The sequence below is a fragment of the Canis lupus genome, chromosome 13, assembly GCF_003254725.2.
Source record: "Canis lupus dingo isolate Sandy chromosome 13, ASM325472v2, whole genome shotgun sequence".
NCBI classification, from domain to species: Eukaryota; Metazoa; Chordata; class Mammalia; order Carnivora; family Canidae; genus Canis; species Canis lupus.
This window is the reverse complement of record NC_064255.1, coordinates 43379875-43398402: the sequence shown is the minus strand read 5'-3', so window position 1 is coordinate 43398402 and position 18528 is coordinate 43379875. Positions and strand designations below refer to the sequence as shown.

General features: G+C 39.2%; 1 protein-coding gene and 1 long non-coding RNA gene across 2 annotated transcripts in view; one reads left to right on the top strand and one right to left on the bottom strand.

Annotated features, from left to right (window-relative positions):
* GABRB1 (gamma-aminobutyric acid type A receptor subunit beta1) overlaps nucleotides 1–1589 on the bottom strand; it is a 363737-nt gene extending 362148 nt beyond the window's left edge. Inside the window, exons 1-3 of the mRNA XM_049092927.1 lie at nucleotides 1130–1589; nucleotides 852–943; nucleotides 363–430 (exon numbers count right to left, since the gene is read on the bottom strand). Coding sequence (XP_048948884.1) covers nucleotides 363–430; nucleotides 852–943; nucleotides 1130–1209 — 240 coding nt within the window. The 5' untranslated portion in view covers nucleotides 1210–1589. The remainder of the gene's footprint in view (nucleotides 1–362; nucleotides 431–851; nucleotides 944–1129) is intronic.
* On the top strand, nucleotides 252–7262 carry LOC125752353 (uncharacterized). Its single transcript, XR_007401662.1, has 4 exons — nucleotides 252–440; nucleotides 797–1506; nucleotides 1916–2022; nucleotides 6899–7262. It is a non-coding gene; the product is annotated as an uncharacterized LOC125752353 (long non-coding RNA).
* The last annotated feature ends 11266 nt before the right edge of the window (nucleotides 7263–18528 follow it).

Below are 18528 nucleotides of genomic sequence, written 5' to 3'. Positions count from 1 at the left end.
CCCAGGAGGGGCCCCCCCGGCGCCGGGGAGCGGGGTCGCCCGGAGGCGGGGTCGGGGGGCGGCGACCCAGGGCGCGGGGCCCCGGTGCAGGCCGCGCGGCCGCCGGCAGGTGGAGCCGTGGGCGCCCCCAGCCCCGCCGCGACCCCGCAGAGGAGGCGCCCAGACTCCGCCCCTCGGGTCCCCGGGCGGCGCCGGGCACGCTCCCGCGGGGGCGCTGCGGGGACCTGGGTGCGCGCCGAGGGCCGGGAGCAGGGGCCCCGGGGCGGGGGGGAGGGTGACCCCAGCGAGACGCGGAGGGCGCGGGGCCCCGCCCCTCCCCCTCTGCGCCAGCCCGGCCGCGGGCCCGTCGGGAGGCCACTCACCATGTTCACTTCGGAGACCATGTCTATGCTGGCGACATCGATCCGCATGCCCACGTCCACAGGGGGCCCTGCGGGGAGGTGGGACACGTTGGGGGACATCGGGAGGGCGGGGGGCTTCCCTACGCTTACCGCCTTTGGGGCGGGCGCCCTGCACCCCGCTCCCCCTTGCAGGGGGCGGCCTGGGAAAGCAGGTGCGGGCCCACGCGCGATGCAGTGACTCTGCAGAGGGGGGTCGGGCGGGGCAGGCCGGCGCGGCCCGGGGCTCCCTCCGCCTGCCCCCGGGGGTCCGGGGCGCGCGTGTGCATGCGTGTGCATGCGTGTGCACGCGTGTGCACGTGTGCCCGGGGCGCAGCGCGGAGTGCACACTTGCGGAAATGACATGCTTTTTTTTTTTTTTTTTCTTTTTTTCTTTTTTTGACATTTATCTTTGACAGGGAAGGAGACCTAGATCCGTACGGGTTACAGGTTGAAAAAAAGCTGAAGCGTTACCTCCGAAGTCCGGCCGCAAGCGGATGTCGTATCCCTTGAGCAGTCTGTCCACCGTCTCTTTCACGTAGGACATGTTGCTGGGCTCGTTGGCGCTGAAGGGGGAAGCGGGGACCGTGTTGAGCACGAGCGCTAAGTGCGAGCACGGAGATGGAGACGGGCACCCTGACCCCACAGCCCAGCTCCATGATCCAGCAGGCATGCAAGCAGGAACACACCGAGGGGGGAAAGAGAGAGAGAGAGAGAGAGAGAGAGAGAGACGTTCAACAACAGCAGCTCACCTGTGTGCACAACAGACCATGGCAATCATCACAGGGAAAGAGAGGAGCCCCAGACTCTCTCGGCTGTGTGCTGTCCACATTACTAACTCTGATCCAAGAATGGTCTTTTCTGCGAAGATTCAAGGAATGCAACTTAGTCGGCGGCAGGGCAGTAATCCCCGAATGGACCTGCGCATGCGCACGCGGGGCTCACTACCAAAAAAGACACCTTGCGCCTTGCAAACAGTATTCCTAGTGGAACAGGCAACAGATTTCAATCCCCTTAAAGTTCCTGTTGGTGGTGTTCCACGTCCTCCGAGTGGTCGGAGATCGCCTGTTCCTTCCCTGCTGCGGATCCTGGACGCATTTGCCTGCTGAGGTTTCTTTGAGCATTAGAGGTTGCTGCTAGGTCCCTTTCCTTTCTGTCCTCAACCTGGTTTGTTGTTGTTGCTGCTGTTGTTGTGCTTTCTTGCAACTCAGCTCCCGGGGATCTGGCTGGGGCTGCCTGGGATTGGGGCAGTCACTGGTGCTCCTAGAACTGAGAGTCTGGGGGCAGGGGTGGCTCTCGGGTCTCCAGGGGGTGCAGGGGGTGGGGGAGCGAGTGGAGAGTGAGAGCCAGGGAAGAAGGGAGGGGGCAGGGGAAACAGCACGAATTTGAGGACTTGGAGAATCAGATCCCCTTAGGAAGCATCCTGGAGCACCTGCCTCAGTGTAGCCCTTCTCCGTGGGAGGGGGAGGAGGAGAGGAGGGCCAACTTTTTCACTTGCTCCCCCACTTTTCTTCCCTCCCCCTCTCTTGTCTCTCCAGGCACGCGATTTAAGGGAAGCAAGCGATGAGGCAGCAGCTCTGGGCAGGCAACCCTTTTTCTAGTGCCATCTGCCGCAAGTCCCACTTTTTTTTCCCCCTAGGTTTTGGTAAGGAAAACCTCTTTTTTAAAACTGCGGGTGTGTTGGCTGGCATCAGTAGCCCAGCACAGAACCCTCAAACCCCCAGAGGGTCTAAGCGCTGCTCCCATGTAGATTGGGGTCCTGTAGGAGCAAGGGGTGTTGGCATTATATTAAATTCAGTCAATGCAATTCAGTAAATGTCACGGAGCACATGTTAGGCGGGAGGCCCTGGGCTAGGAGTTTGTTCATTTGTTTAATGGTATATATTAAATATTTACTATGTTCTTGACATTCTGGAACTCAGAGACGACTTAGAGAGGGTTCCCGACCTAGAGAAATTCACGGGATCCCCGTCAGGAAGATGGACACAAATGTAAGGAAATCCAGTACGTCTCTAGGTAGTTTGTTTAGTGACAGGAGGCTTGTTAATACTACAGAGAGTGGTAGATAATGGTGTCCAGACAAGGAGAAAGTTTTTTGTCAGAGCCGGGAGGGAGAGGTATTCCAGAAGGAGGGAACAGCCTGTGCCAAGTCTTGGAGACTTGAAAGGCTGTGGTCTATCTACTTGGCTAGCTGACCCCAGAAATAACTGATTGGAAAATAAAAGGAGACAGGTAGGGGATGGTGGTCTTGAGGGGGCAAAGAGAAGCTGAGGCCAGACCATAAGGGAAGTTACATCCTTTATTATGCCAATTTAGGCTTCTAGAAATCACTGAAAGTTTTAGGTAGGGATAGTCAGGGTCAGATGTCAGTTTTAGATACAATGTTCTGGTAAAATAATCATGATCAGAATAATTAGAATTTATCACTTGCTGACTCCTTGCTGGTTATCGTGCGCCTTATATGGATGACCTTATTTAAGCCTTCATAATAATCCAAATGTGGTAGATATTATTATTCTCATTTTGTAGATAATGAGACTGAGAATAAATCAGGGTGATATAACTAGTTCAACATCAAACAGCTAATAAGTCGTGGAATGAGCATTCCAACCCAGAATCCATGGGCCTGACTACTGTCTACTATGAAGGATGGACCCTAAGAGGAGAAACCAGAGACAGAGAAAACAATGAGTAGGGAGAAAGGTTATTACAGTGCCCCAGGCAAAAGGAGCCAAAGTCAGATGGTGTTTAGCGAGGAGCAGAGGTGATAGACTAATGCAAGTTTTCAGACATGTAATGGAGACATCAAAAAGCCAGAAAGGTCATCACATGAAGACTTTGGGAAGGTAACCGAAGGATTGTACAAACATTTACACGTGTAGATCTTGACATTCTACATATATTCACTTTATTTTCTCCATTTGAGCCTCATACCAGCCTTAAACACTGAGGCCATTTCTTCTGGGGCCAATGATAACTCTTAATCGGGTTCCTTAATTTTCTGGAAAGGGTGTCAGGTCTACCTCTTTGTAATTCATATGGATCTGCTTTCAACGAGAAAAAGAAAAGGTTTATTTAAGCCTCACATCCTCACTGAAGCATAGATCCTCTCTATATGGCACAACTCCACAAACGCTTCATTGTAGAAGCGTTTGTTCATTCGTTTATTGCTCAAATATTTATTAAACATTTAGTAAGCGACAGACGCTATGCTAAAACCCAGCGACCCAACCATAAAAAAGATAGCACATGGAGTCCCTTTCCACAAATTTGAGGCTGCAAATGGTAGCCTTTGCCAATCAAATTGAATTCATAAAAGAAGTATGTGGTTAGGTGTTTACTCTTTGTTCAACTTCTATAGCTTTTATTGGGATGTATGTTTTCCAATTGGTCATAAACCCCCCCAAATTCTTTTTGAATAACAACTGGGATTGTATTTATTAATTCCTATGAAAGAGTTAAGATTTTATTCTAGAATTAAGGAAAACTATGAATGATTTTGTGTACTTGAATCCCAATGTTTAGTATGCTGCAATTGGATCGGTTTCACTGACTTTGGCTTTTAAATTATGCCTCCATTTGTATGGAATAACACTATAAGTCATTAGATACTTATAATGTCATCTAATACTGGATGCTATTGAGGATGAAGCGCACTAAATCACTCAATCTCTTATGTATGAGGACCTGTGGGAGAAAATTTTTCCTAGACCCTAGTTGGAATCCTCAAATTCATTAGTTTCCTCATTTGTTTTGGCCACTGGGAATCTCAGAGTTATAGGTACAGTTCAGCTTTAATCATTATGTAAGGTCTTAATGACCTGCATTTTGTTATGTTACATTTCTCCCTTATGCCCTCGAATCCTAAATTTAATTTTCCTTTGTCACACTTTCCTAACTTAAAAACAGATATGTTGCACTGAATATATATAGTGTATAAGCTGTCTTGAATAATTTTTGGAACTATTTGGGGAAAAAATTCAAAATAATAAAAAACAATAGGTAAATAATTGAAACATGCTAAAAATCATCAAACCTGGACACGCTCTGGGGACTTTTCTTTTTATGGCTTAAAACATCAACAGTTGCTTCCTTTGTGAAGTTGCTTGTTTCTTTTCCAAAGTAACTCTCTTAATTAAGATCTTCCCCCTTCAAGACTCAACTCAATTTCCATTTTTTTTTATTAAAGCTGACACTGAAAGCTACTGTATACTTGATCATCCCTACTCTTATTATCATCTACTGATAACTTCTAGGAGGATTCTAAAATTTATCATCCATTTAGCAAATTTAACTGTGAACCTGTGGATGGATTAGTATGAAGTATTTACCAAAAAGGAAAAATTTCCTACAAGTGAATACGAGAGAAGGAAATGGGACAAAGAGAAACTCAAAATGAGGAACTGCAGATTAAAACAATGACATACTATTTCAAGCCTATTAGATATGCAGAATCTAAGAATGCCAAATATTGGTTAGGAACTCCGATATACTTTTAGTAGGCATACAAATTGATCTGAATACTATGGAAAGCAATTTGGGCATATCTGGTAAAGTTGAAGATGCCTATGCCCTTTGGCCCAGAATTTCCACCACTAGGAATATATCTCACACGGTCTAAGAATGTTCATTGCAGTGTTGCTTTTAATGGTGTAAAACTGACAACAACCTAAATGCTTATCTACTGGGAATAAATAAATACTGACATAGTTACACAATAGAAACCAACAGCAAAAATATATAAATATCTACATGCTTTACATAGATAGATCACAATATAAAATATTAAGCAAAAACAAAATACAAAGAGCTAGGTGCATACAAAAAAATGAAATAAAAACAAACAAACAAAAAACCCAAAGAGCTAGGTGCAGAATTATACAAGTGTGATACCATTAAGTGAAGTTAAAAACATTTAAGTACAGAAGTAATGGTGCTTGGGTGGCTCAATCAGTTGAGTGTCCAACTCTTGGTTTCAGCTCAGATCATGATCTCAGGGTCATGGGATCAAGCCTCCCATCAGGCTCCACCCAGAGCAGGGAGTCTGTTGAGGATTCTCTTTCCCCTTCTCCCTCTATCCCTCCCCTCTCCCTCCACCGCTCTTTCTCTCTCTCTCAAATAAATAAGTAAATCTTAAAAGAAAACAAAAAAACAAAACACATTTAGGCTCAAAACCCAGAAAATGTATTATTATACAGATAGATCTATAGATTTCAGGTAGATGAATATCTATCACAATAATAAAGATAGGAAGGATATTCAATTTTAGGATATAAAATCATAACTGAATCTATAATACTTTATCCAACAAAAGAATCTCAAGCAAATTAGTCAAAACATGATATATGGGTGTTCATTGTTCTACTCTTTATATACTTGCAGTATTTGAAATATTTTATAAAAATGAATTAAAACTAATAAGTGACAAACTGAGAATATACATTTGAAATTTATATTTTTAAAATGTTGATGCATATCACTAAGAGAGATAAATAAACCTAAGAAATAAATAGGAAGATGATTATAATATAGAGGCATTTTGCAAAAGACAGTGACCAGTAGATATATTAAAAATTTTCAGTCTCAAAAGTAATAAAATGAATACCATTTTCAAAAAAGTATGAAGCACCATTTTTATTTAGTTGGCTATTTTAGAAAGGTTTAACATCAAATATCATGAGTGCTATAAAGAAATATGATTCTATACACTTTGGGGCCAGTGTAAATTACCATAATCTATTTTAAGGACAATTTGTAATACTAATAGCCTTACAATATGCTATTTTCTAAATCTATCTGTAGATTTGCATTTTTTAATTGATCAGGTTTTCTCACTTAAACTAATATTATATGTATACAATTATAATGTACTTAATGATGATTTAAGATTTAATGTATGTATACATTGTGGCATGCTTACTACAACCCAGTTAATTAACACATCCACTGTCTCACATAGTTACCATTTTTGTGTGTGATGAGAACACTTAAGATCTACTCTCAGCCAATTTCAAGTATACCGTACAATATGATTAACTATAATCACCATGTTAGATCCCCAGAACTTACTCATCTCATAACTGGCTAAAGACCACAAACTTTCATTTATAGTGTGGTTTATTTTTGTCAAATCACTTCAAATCAACCCACCTTGAATTTTGGTAACCTAGCCACACTATTACTACTTTTTAAATATTTATATGTCTTTTGTTATGCTTTCACCCCTTTTTAATAGATTTACTATATTTATTAAAACCATAAAATCTTGTGTCACTTTGGTATTATAGTAAGTCTACCAGTAACTTAAGTGATACTTTTATCTCTGTTTATAGAAATAGCCTCACTTTATTTTTTGCATATGAATTTATTCCCTAAGGGTTTACTATCTTCTTGGGGAAAAAAATGTCATGTGTTTCAGGCTATATTAAGAGCAAGTTATTTAACAGATTTTTAGCTACTAATATGAAAAATATTTTTAAAAAATATTTCTTTTAAAAAAATATTTTATTTATTTATTTTAGAGAGAGAGAAAGAGCATGAGCAAGCAGGAGGACAAGCAGAGGGAGAGGGAACAGAAGCAGACTCTGCACGGAGAAAGGAGCCCCACAGGGGTATGGGGCTCCATCCCACAACCCTGAGATCATGACCTGAGCCAAGACCAAAAGTTGAATGCTTAACACACTGAGCCACACAGGCACCCCCCCCCCAAATGTCTTTTTTATTTTGTGTTTTTCAGCTCTTCTTATTCAAATATTATGATGTGGACTTTGAGGACAAAATTTATGTCATGTCATAGATCCAAGTTATATCATGTCATAACTATAGATCATGTCATAGATCCAACATTTCTACCTCTTTTTTAAACTCATATTTAATTAAACTTCATGCTGTAACAACTTTGTAAATTATCTTAAATAAAAAAAGTAAATTTATGTTTTATTCTTTACCTGTATTTATACTTGTTTTGAGTTTCTTCTGAAATTACTATTTCCAGTATTTCTACTATTCCCAGTGTTTGGAGTGATTATGAGAATATTCTTTTCTTGTTTTAAGGAGAATTCTACACAAATAGATAAGTGATTTCATGCTTGATTTGTTTTTATCTAGTTTACATTCCAATTAGTTAATATACAGTGTAATACTAGTTTCAGGTGTACAATTTATTGATTCAACATTTACATACAACAATATATACTCTATCTTATTAATTAATAAAGACATTCCAAGTTGTTGATTACATTAAAAATACTAATTTATATTAGGAAGAATAGTTAACATTTGTATAGGCTTATTATTTATCAATACAATTTTAAACACTTGACATATTTAGTGCTTACAGTACCTTCTGAGGTGGTGATACTATAATTAGTTCTGTTTTACAGATGAAGTAATTGAGACACAGGAAGTTAATTAAATTATCCAAGGTTACACAATGAAATGATAGAGACAGTTTAAATTCAGGTGGTCTATTGGCAGTCTATGCTCTTTACCAGTACACTATTAATTATGAAAAAATGTTGCCACAATAGAGCACTTTTTTAAGCTCTATGAGATAATTATTGATTTTTGTAAATTCTTCTATGTAATTAGATGCATCTAGAGTTTATCTTATTTTTTAAGATTTTATTTATTTATTCATGAGAGAGAGAAAGAGAGAGGCAGAGACACAGGCAGAAGGAGAAGCAGGCTCCCTGTGGGGAGCCAGATGTGGGACTGGATCCAGGGACGGTGGGATCATGCCCTGAGCCAAAGGCAGGGACTCAACTGCTGAGCCCCTCCAGGGATCCCCTGAGCTTATCCTATGTTATAAGCGACTTACATTTTTAGAACCAGCCAGAATTAGAGTTTTTTTCTTGAAACATAACAGACCTATGCTCCCCAAGTGGAATCTTATAAAGGGTCACTGTGAAAACTGGAAGTGCATGTAGGGTTGTGATCCGTGGTGATGAGTGTGATGCTCTGGGTACACAGAAAAATCAAAGAGAATGACTATTAAGTTTACCAGAGAGCTATTGCTTTAAACCATCATTTAAAAGTGTTGCCATTCATAACCCTGTTAATGTGCAGAGATTTCACTGCTACTCTTTTAGTAGAAACTGTTTATACTTTTCATTTTACCTGTTTCATGGGCTAAAGTTTAGAACCTGAGATTAGCTAAAGAACCAAAGTGTTACAAATTACCAGGTGATTATCCAGGTGAATACTTTTCTCTCTAAACATATAGCCCTGGGGCTTATTCATTTATTGACTCAAAAATATCTGTAGAACTATGCAACAATAAAAGATGCCTCATCTTTTATTTATCAGGGTAAACACATCCAAATGACCAGTATATAATGCAGAAAATACTGGCAATAAGAAAAAAACATTCCATCGTATTGTTAAAAAGCAAAATTCAACTAAATACATTTGAAGATCTAATTGGTTTTATTAAGCCATTCATAAATCAGGAACATCCCACCTAGCGAGTAGAAAGGAGCTCAAGAAATTGCACAAAAGGAATTTTTTATGGAAGGAGGATGTGGGGGTGGGGGTGGGGGGAGGCTTTATTAGCAAAAGAAAAGAAAAGATTGCTTCTGGCAAAGTCATCTTCCTTTGGAGAAGGAGAGGGGGTTTATTAGGTGGATTACCTCATCTTCCTTTGGGGGTTGGAAAGGGCCCCTGTGACACTTTACCTGCCTCCATGCTGCTGACCTACCCGCGAAGACTACATTTCTGGAGGAGGTTAGAACTGCAGTTAGGTTAGGTATTGGGCCCTGATTTGGTGACTCCATTCTGGACTGTGGTTTCTTTCCTTGTCTTCTCAGAGGAGACACCTCTAAAAGTCAACACTTTCTGCTAGACTTTCAACTCATGGAATTAAGAAGTTGGGGCAGGTGACACACACAAGCAAAGGCATGAGTAATGCAGTTGATGGTGATCAAGGAAATGGTAGTATTTCAGGGAGAATGGGGCAGAGATTGTGTTTCCAGTGGTGAGAGAACTGGAGATGTGAGGAGGTGAGGAAGGAAGGAAGACAAGGAGAGGGAAATGTTCCAAGTTTTAGCTAACCAGGAGCCAGACTAGAAAAAGAAAATGGGAGATTTGGTTGGAAAATAAAACTGGTTTTTTTCTCTGCGCTATGGTAAATACATACTATTACTAAATGGAGATCAAAACATTACTAACCTACCATTTTAATTTTGTTGTCATTAAAACATTTCCGATTATTTTAGGAGGGATTCAAAGGAAAATTTGGAAAACCTAGCTATTTGGACTGACCACCAAAATGATATAGTGACAAAGTAATTTGTTAATTTCAAAATTACTGTAATCATTTTCTGACTAAAGAAATCAAACTTATGAAACCATCCTCTCTCTTAAAGATAGAACCTAAATCATTTCACATTTTAAGTAAAAAAAAAAAAAAATGTTCTTCAGGGATGAATAACTTCTACTATATACTAACGCTGAATAAATATAGGTTAAATATTTGGAAGTTGCAGGCCTCCTTTACTTCCTGAAATCAGAAATGAATTAATCATAGGCATGGAAAGGTTCTAATGTGGGTTTAAAATGAAATACTATAATACAGACCCTCATACATAAGTATAGACTGATAATCGGAAGTCAGCAAATCTTAAAAAAAATCAATTCTAAATAAATTTATTATTAAAAAAAAAGAAAATCATCAATTCCAAAAGGAGGAAACCAAAGTCTTTTTTTTTTTTTTTTTTTTTTTTTTAGGAAACCAAATTCTTTTGGGAAATAGAGCTATTATAATGTAAGCATAATAGCTTGGGAAAGAGTTAAGTAGAACCTAATGGCCAATAAAAAGAACAAACTGTTAAGCAAAAACCAAAGTCAACAAAGACACAAACTAAAAACTGAGGTTCTAGGAAATTGAAATGTAATTGCAAGTTTTAAAAGAAAATTCGAACAGCCACCATGGTGGTTAACCTGCCAACTGTTGATTTTGGCCCAGGTCGTGATCTCAGGGTCCTGGGGTCCAGGGGTGCCTCAGGTTCTGCACTCTGGGCAAGTGGAGTCTGCTTGAGCTTCTCTCTCTTCCTCTCCCTCTGCCCCTGCCATCCTGCCCCCCACTCAAGTGCATGCTTTCTCTCTCTCTCAAATAAATAAATAAATAAGTCTTCTAAAAAATCAAATAGATGAATTGAATGACACAATTGATGATTTTGTTAGTGAGCCAAATAATAGAATCAAATAATTATCAAGATTACATTGCAACTGACAAAATAAAATGTCACTGAAAAGAGAGGCAGAAGTTACATAGGAATAGAAGAAAAGGAGAGGAGCAAATAATGGAAGGAATAGCAACGTGCCAAAAAGTTATTCTTCCTATGATTGAACAAGTTCATTGAATGTTAAACAGCATTAATTAGTCATATTCTGGTGAATTTTCAGAACATCTTGGATAAAGAAAAAAAAATGAGAATTCTCCTGAGGAAATAAGTCATATTATCACATTAAAAAAAAAAAGAGAGAGAGAGAGAGAATAACTTGTCATTCTTTTCAGTAAATTTAGTACCAGAAATTCTTCTTTATAAACAAGAGAAAAACAAACAGAAATTTATTAATGCATGCATCAGAAATTCTTATCCATAAATTTAGTACCAGAAATCAAAGAAGCATGGCTTATAAAATTCTGAGTGAACATGACTTTGAAGTGCTAATTCTTTACTCTCACAAACTAGCAGTGAGTTGTGTTGGCGATTTAAAGTCATTTTTAGGCAAAAAAAGGACTGAGGGTTTTGCCCCACAAGTCCTTTTAGCAAGAATTACTTAAGGATAACTACAGCAAAACAAAACATCAATACAAGAAAGAGGAAATTAAAACACAAAATGAAGAGATAAGCAAATAACGGGGTAAAAAAATTATTCTTCAATTTTTAAGTTAAATGCAGTGAGATCAAAAGCAAATGTTACTAAATTATTCTGAAGCTATTGGCAAAAGGTACAGAAGTTAAACATTTATGGATTAGGGAAGGTGCCATAAAATTGACCAGTTGCAATGAAACAGGAAGGAACAGATATTTTGAATAAGCCATAACTTGTTAAGTAGAAATAATGAATTAAAAACAAAAGCTATTGTTTGTTTAATGCTTATTATGTGCCAAGCACTATTTTAAGTCTTTCAAATACATTATGCTATATATATATCTAACATTTAATATAGTAATAATATATATAATATATTATGTATATAATATAAAAATAATATTTTTCAGATTTTTTTTTTGAAGGAAGAAGAGATGTGTGAAGCAAACTGTTGTTGATCACAAAGTTTAGAATGACAGAGCCAGGGCTCAGGCTCAAAATGTAAAAATCCAAAGCCAGTATTATTTATTTATTTATTTATTAATTTTTATTTATTTATGATAGTCACAGAGAGAGAAAGAGAGAGGCAGAGACACAGGCAGAGGGAGAAGCAGGCTCCATGCACCGGGAGCCCGATGTGGGATTCGATCCCGGGTCTCCAGGATCGCGCCCTGGGCCAAAGGCAGGCACCAAACCACTGCGCCACCCAGGGATCCCCAAAGCCAGTATTATTAACTAGTGTGTACGCTGCTGCTTCTTGGAGAGAAGGTGGAGTACAGAGAGTGAGATATCCAAATGCTGGTGAACAGATAATGGAGAATTCCTCTCAGAAAATAAGAAGCCACTGAGTTGAGAGACAATAAGAGTGAAACACTTGAGAAAAGACCACACATGATTAAAGAGATACACCTTCAGAGAAGCCAAAATTACAGCCATCCTTGTGGACTGCCATGAATACCTTCCACGTCCATTTCCAAATTCATCATGATAACTGCTATTCCTAGTGGCTCAGGATTTCCTGTGTCCTTACATGGCCAAGCATTGTGGCTAAGATTTCTCTGTTCTTCACCATCACATGCATTCCTACTTTAAATAAAACTACTAAATTGAAGCTGTGTGAGGAAAATAAGCATTTTCTTTAACTCACCCATACATACCCCTAATCTAGAGCTGTGTCTGGCACGAAATAGATATGCAATAAACATTTGTTGAATGAATGGACAAATAAATAAATCAACTTAGCAATATTTATCGAATATCTAATAATGAGCCAGGCACTAATCTAAATACTGAGTACACAGCCTCAAACAAAACAGAAGAAAATATATCTTTGCCATTATGGAGCTTCTATTCTAGTGAGGGAGATGGACCATAAGCAAGATAAATACATAAATTATATGGTGTATTTAGACAGTGATAAGAGGGTGGGAGGGGTGGTGGAGAAAGCCAGGGAATGGAAAAAGGAATCTGGAGAGAGATGTGTTTGTTGAAATTTAAGAAACAATGGTCAGGGAAGACCTCATTGACATTTAAGTGAAAGGCTATAGATGGTGAGGGAGTGAGCCATATAGACGGAGTGAGGAAGAGCATTGCCAACAGGGTACAGCAAGTGTGAAGATACTGAAGTGGGAATGTGTTGGTGTGTTTAGGGAGGCCAGTGCTGCTGGAGCAGAGAGAGAGGCAGAAAAAGCAACTGGAGATGAGTTAGAGTTAACAGATTTGCTCTGAGTAAGAGGGAAAGCCAGCAGAGGGATTATGTGGACAATCCAGGATTTGATCTGACTTGCTTTTTAATAGAATCACTGTAGCAACTAGAATATAGACTGCTGGAGGGCAAGGGTAGAGGGAGTTAGATCACTAATCCAGGGCGGGGGAAATTAGAGTAGCTGTGTTGGTGAAGAGAAGTGGTCGTACTCTGCATATGTTTTGAAGCTGGAGTTTTCAGGGCATTCTGAATGATTGGAGGTGGTGTGCGGGGGGGGGGGGGGGGGGGGAAGAGAGGAATTAAGGGTGACTCCAAAGTCTCTGAGTTGAGCAGATGGTAGAGTTGGGGAGGATGTGTGGAAATAGTTTGAGAGGGGGGTTGTGACCTGCGTCAGCTCTGGTCATGCTAAATTGGATATACAGTGGATCCCCGAACAACACCAGAATTAGGGGCTCAGACCCACACCGGGTTGAAACCCACATATAACTTTTGACTCCTTCAAAACTTAACCGCTAATAGCCTATAGCCTACTGTTGACCAAAAGCCTTACTGACATAAAGTGTCAATTAATACAGATTTTGTATATCTATTATATACTGTATTCTTACCACAAAGTTAGCTAGAGAAAGAAAAATGTTACTAAGAGAATCATAAGGAAAAGAAAATACATTATAGTACTGTACTGTGTTTATCAACACAAATCTGCTTATAAATGGACCCCTGCAATTCAACCCCATGTTCATCAAGGGTTAACTATATTTGGATAACTCCTTTTATTTTTTTAAAATTTTATTTATTAATGAGAGACGGAGAGAGAGAGAGAGAGAGAGAGAGAGAGAGGCAGAGACACAGGCAGAGGGAGAAGCAGGCTCCATGCAGGGAGCCCAACGTGGGACTCAGTCCCAGGTCTCCAGGATCAGGCCCTGGGCTCAAGGCGGCGCTGAACCACTGAGCCACCCAGGCTGCCCAAGGATTACTCCATTTAAAGGAAGAAATCTTGACTAGAAATACAAATTTGAAAACCATCAGCCCTAACTGCATGTCCTCCCAAAATTCATATATTGAAGCCTACCCTCAAGGTGACTTTATTTGGAGATAGGTCCTTTAAAGAGATGATTAAAGTTAAATGAGGTTATAGGGTGTGGTACTAACTCCACTATGATTGACATCTTATAAGAAGAAGAGGTACCAGGAGTATCTGAACACAAAGGAAAGGTCGTGTCAGGACACAGTAAGAATGGGGCCATCTTTAAGCCAAAGAGAATGGGGCCATCTTCAAGCCTCAGGAGAAACTAAACCTGCCCCACCTTTATCTCAGACTTTAGCCTTCAGAACTATGAGAAAATAAATTTGTTTAAGCCCTCTGGTCTGCGATATTTCATTATGGCAGCCCTAGCACACTAATAACAGTATTTAATAGCATGGACTACATAATTTCACCAACATTGTGGTAGAATGTTGGTAGAATGTAGGTAGAAAAGAAGAAATTCAAGGCACTCTGGGGCTTTCCAATCCTTTGAGATTGGAGTATCTAGAAAGGAACTAGAAAAAGAGACTGAAGCAATAGCAGGTAGGAAGAAAACCAGGAAAGAGTGGTGTCCTGAAAGTCAAAGGAAGAAAGAATGTCAAGAAAAAGGAAATGATCAATTATGGTATCAATCACTTCTGATAGATCAACCAATATGAGGACGCAGTGAACCTTCCATTAGGCAGATGAAAAATGCATTATTTTTTCCGAAATTAGTGGATTTGAGATGTTTCTGTTTCAAATGACTTTGATTCAATGTCATTAGGATTTTTAAGCTAAACTAATATCAGAATGGAAGACCTTAAAAGCTTGTTTTCAGAGAAAATCAATTTTCCTTTTAATGGCTAGTGATGTATATAAATTTCATAAATTATCAGGAATGAGCCAAAAGATGAAGAAAAATATATTGTAAAATTTTAGTATTATCACATTATTTTTGGGTGCATTTGTTTTACTGCTGAGAGCTATAAACATTAAAATTCATCGACTGAGTAGGTGAAAAATGATTCTCCATTAAAGAGGAAAAGGCAAGAAATATTTATAAAAGAAAAAATTAAATAAAAACACGGATAAACATTAGGGAAACTGGCAAGAGATTCAAGTCTGGAAAAGTCAATAACATTGAAATCAGGACTCAACAACAAACTAATTATTGGAGTTCTCAGAGAAAACAAGCAGTTATTTCACCCAGTGTTGAACTTCCTTAGCAATCTGTGGATGAGTGTGCGCAGGGTTCCAAAGCAGCGTTAATATAGTGCTGTGCAAAATTTTGATTGAGAGATTAGTCAGGTACTAGGCAAAAAACAATCACAACGAGAGTATTAACTCTTCAAATTTAAGTATCTTGACTATATTCCACAGGGGGTGGTTAAAGAAGAGAGTGTGTGTGTGTGTGTGTGTGTAAGGAATAAATCATTAGATTTTGAACATGATGTTGATTATTATTGTTTGCTGTTAGAGCTACTCTTTCCTATTTTACATATTCCTATTTGTTGTCACTTGCTTCTTATTCCTTTTTTTCTTTTTTCAGCTTCATGGTTGATTTGGCCAAACTTTTTATTTAGTATTCTGAGGTTGCTTAACACACACTTAAATGGTCTTATTGGGGAAGGGGGAGGTTCTTGTAGATTCCCAAGGAAATGTCAGAAAGGCAAAATATGGCCAGAAATGTCTTGTTTCTCATTATTTCCTTGGGTTTAGCCCTTAGGGATCTTCCTACAGTGTTTGTCACGGCACGATTCACCCAGAAGTCTGTTTCATTGTTTTCTCAATATTTCTCTGAAGTCGTACTGCATGCAGTGCTTGGGTAAGAAAATATTCATTTTAATTTTCTTTGGAGTTCGCGTAAATATATGAAGAATGCGGCCATCGGCAAAGCAGCATACTTGTGAAAGTGTCATTGAAGGTGTGTGCTTGATGTCACACTGTTGCCAGAGTCATAATTCTTTACTCTGACTGTTATGTCTTATCAAAAGCATGATGCCAAACACTCATTGAATCTTAACACCAGCAGGCAATTTAACAATCTGGTCAAACATTCTCATTTTAAGGTGAGAAATAGTGAGATACATAGAAACCTTGTGACATGCAGAAGGCTACACGTCTAATAAATTACAGACCCGGAATTACACTCTAGGTCAGTTAACTCAAAACATCATTCTTTCCAAACAACTCATTATCCCTCTCTCCAAGTCAAAAAACATAGTATGAACCCTCACGTTCTCAAACCCTGCTTTCAAAACAGTCCATGCTATTTATTAAAAACTAAATTTCCTAATACTAACAGGTTGGAAACTTTAGCACCTAGTTCAAAAACTAATTGTACTCTCGTTTCAACCAAGGAACATCATTTTGTTCATTAAATTGTCTGCATAATAGAAATTTTGTCATCTAGGGGAAGGTAAAGAACATTTCTGGATTTGATTTTCCTTTTCTTCAGAAAATTATTAAGCAATTTTGTAATTCACTGAAGTGTCACTATGTCACTTTAGTGATCAATTCAAATGATTACGGTTTTCCAGAAATTTCTATTAAATCGTTATTAAAAGAGCTTGAACATTTTTAATGATGGGAAAGAAAAAATAATTGAAATAACGAGATTAGCTTTTCTCCAACCAACCAAGTATGAATTTTTATAAGGCAGAGTATGCAGCATTTTTAAAGGATCTTTGTTTTTTGCAGCCTGGTTCAAATTTTGTTGAAGGCAACATGCTATACCTGGGGACCCAGGGAACCCTGACCCCATCTCTTAGATTATTTCTGTTATTTTTTCCTTCATTGAACCCCTCTCCTCTTACCATGTCCTCGGTATTTAAAACATTGGACTGCTTCCATTTTCTGTGTCATCAGAAACAAGTCTTTTATTTTATTTTTTATTTTTTTAATAATAAATTTATTTTTTTATTGGTCTTCAATTTGCCAACATACAGAAGAACACCCAGTGCTCATCCCGTCAAATGCCCCCCTCAGTGCCCGTCACCCATTGACCCCCACCCCCTGCCCTCTTCCCCTTCCACCACCTCTAGTTCGTTTCCCAGAGTTAGGAGTCTTTATGTTCTGTCTCCCTTTCTGATATTTCCTACCCATTTCTTCTCCCTTCCCCTCTATTCCCTTTCACTGTTATTTATATTCCCCAAATGAATGAGACCATATAATGTTTGTCCTTCTCTGATTGAAGAAACAAGCCTTTTATACTCTGAATTCTGTTTCTGTAGTATTTCTCTGCCCATTTTCTCCTTAAGAACGTCAAAGGATAGTTCCCCCTAATACTCCAGCTGCTGCAGCATGGGGTTAAAACCTTCATTCAAACATTACCCGGATATTTCTATAGTTAGCTGGATATATATTTTAGCTGGATATACATTTTTCCTGCTAGACTGTGTCTGCTAAGAATAATATCTGTGATAGAATATATCAGAAATCCTGGTACATCGTAGGAGATTAAACCTACATATTAAATAAATGAAGAATGAGAATGGAATCAAGATATACAAGGGCTGTAGGAATGGATAGAAAAACCACAATTGATTTTCCTGTTAAGAGAAGAGCAAACATATTGCAAAACTAGCCCAGGCCTCCTCCCTGTTTATGTAGTAGTATATTGATAAGCAGAAGACAAATTTCCACAAATTAAGGCAGGCAATTCATGGCAACACTTCTAATGAATGCTCTGAAACCATTTGGTGTCAATTTTGCATCTCAGGAACTCCTTTGCAGTTACAGTGACTGCATGACATGTTCCAAGCAAGTAAATGTCGAGAGAAATAATGTGGGTTACTTTTTGGCCAGGATGGTTAAACACCTAGCGTGTTTTCTCTTTCTCTTATCCCTACTTGAATGAAGCCAAGAAAAGAAGGATAGAAAGCTAATATGGTGAAGCCATATGATGGGGGAATCTCAGAATCCCTGAGTCCGCAGTTGGAGGAAATCTACTCAGGATTTTTTTTTTTTTTTTTTTTTTTTTTTTTATGATAGGCACACAGTGAGAAAGAGAGAGAGGCAGAGACACAGGCAGAGGGAGAAGCAGGCTCCGTGCACCGGGAGCCCGACGTGGGATTCGATCCCGGATCTCCAGGATCGCGCCCTGGGCCAAAGGCAGGCGCTAAACCGCTGAGCCACCCAGGGATCTCTACTCAGGATTTTATATGAATAAAAACATTGGACTTTACATGAGGGAGAATAAATCTTTATCTTATTATGCTTTTTGTTTTAGAAGCAGGGTTAGGGACGCCTGGGGGGCTCAGCAGTGGAGCTTCTGCCTTTGGTTCCGGTCTTAACCCGGGAGACCTGGGATCGAGTCCCACATCTATCGAGTCCCCTGTAGGGAGCCCGCTCCTCCCTCTGCCTGTGTCTCTGCCTCTCTCTCTATATATCTCTCATGAATAAATAAATGAATAAAATCTTTCAAAAAAAAAAGAAGCTAGGGTTACTTACCATGACAATGTATAAACATCAATACTTTCAAAAACATAATGTATAATATAAAAAGCAAATTGCATGATGATACTGTATATAAAAATATTAAAAGCATGTAAATAATGTTATTTACTCTGTATAGTTATGTAATAAAAATACATCAATATTCTAGAAAAGAGAGCCAC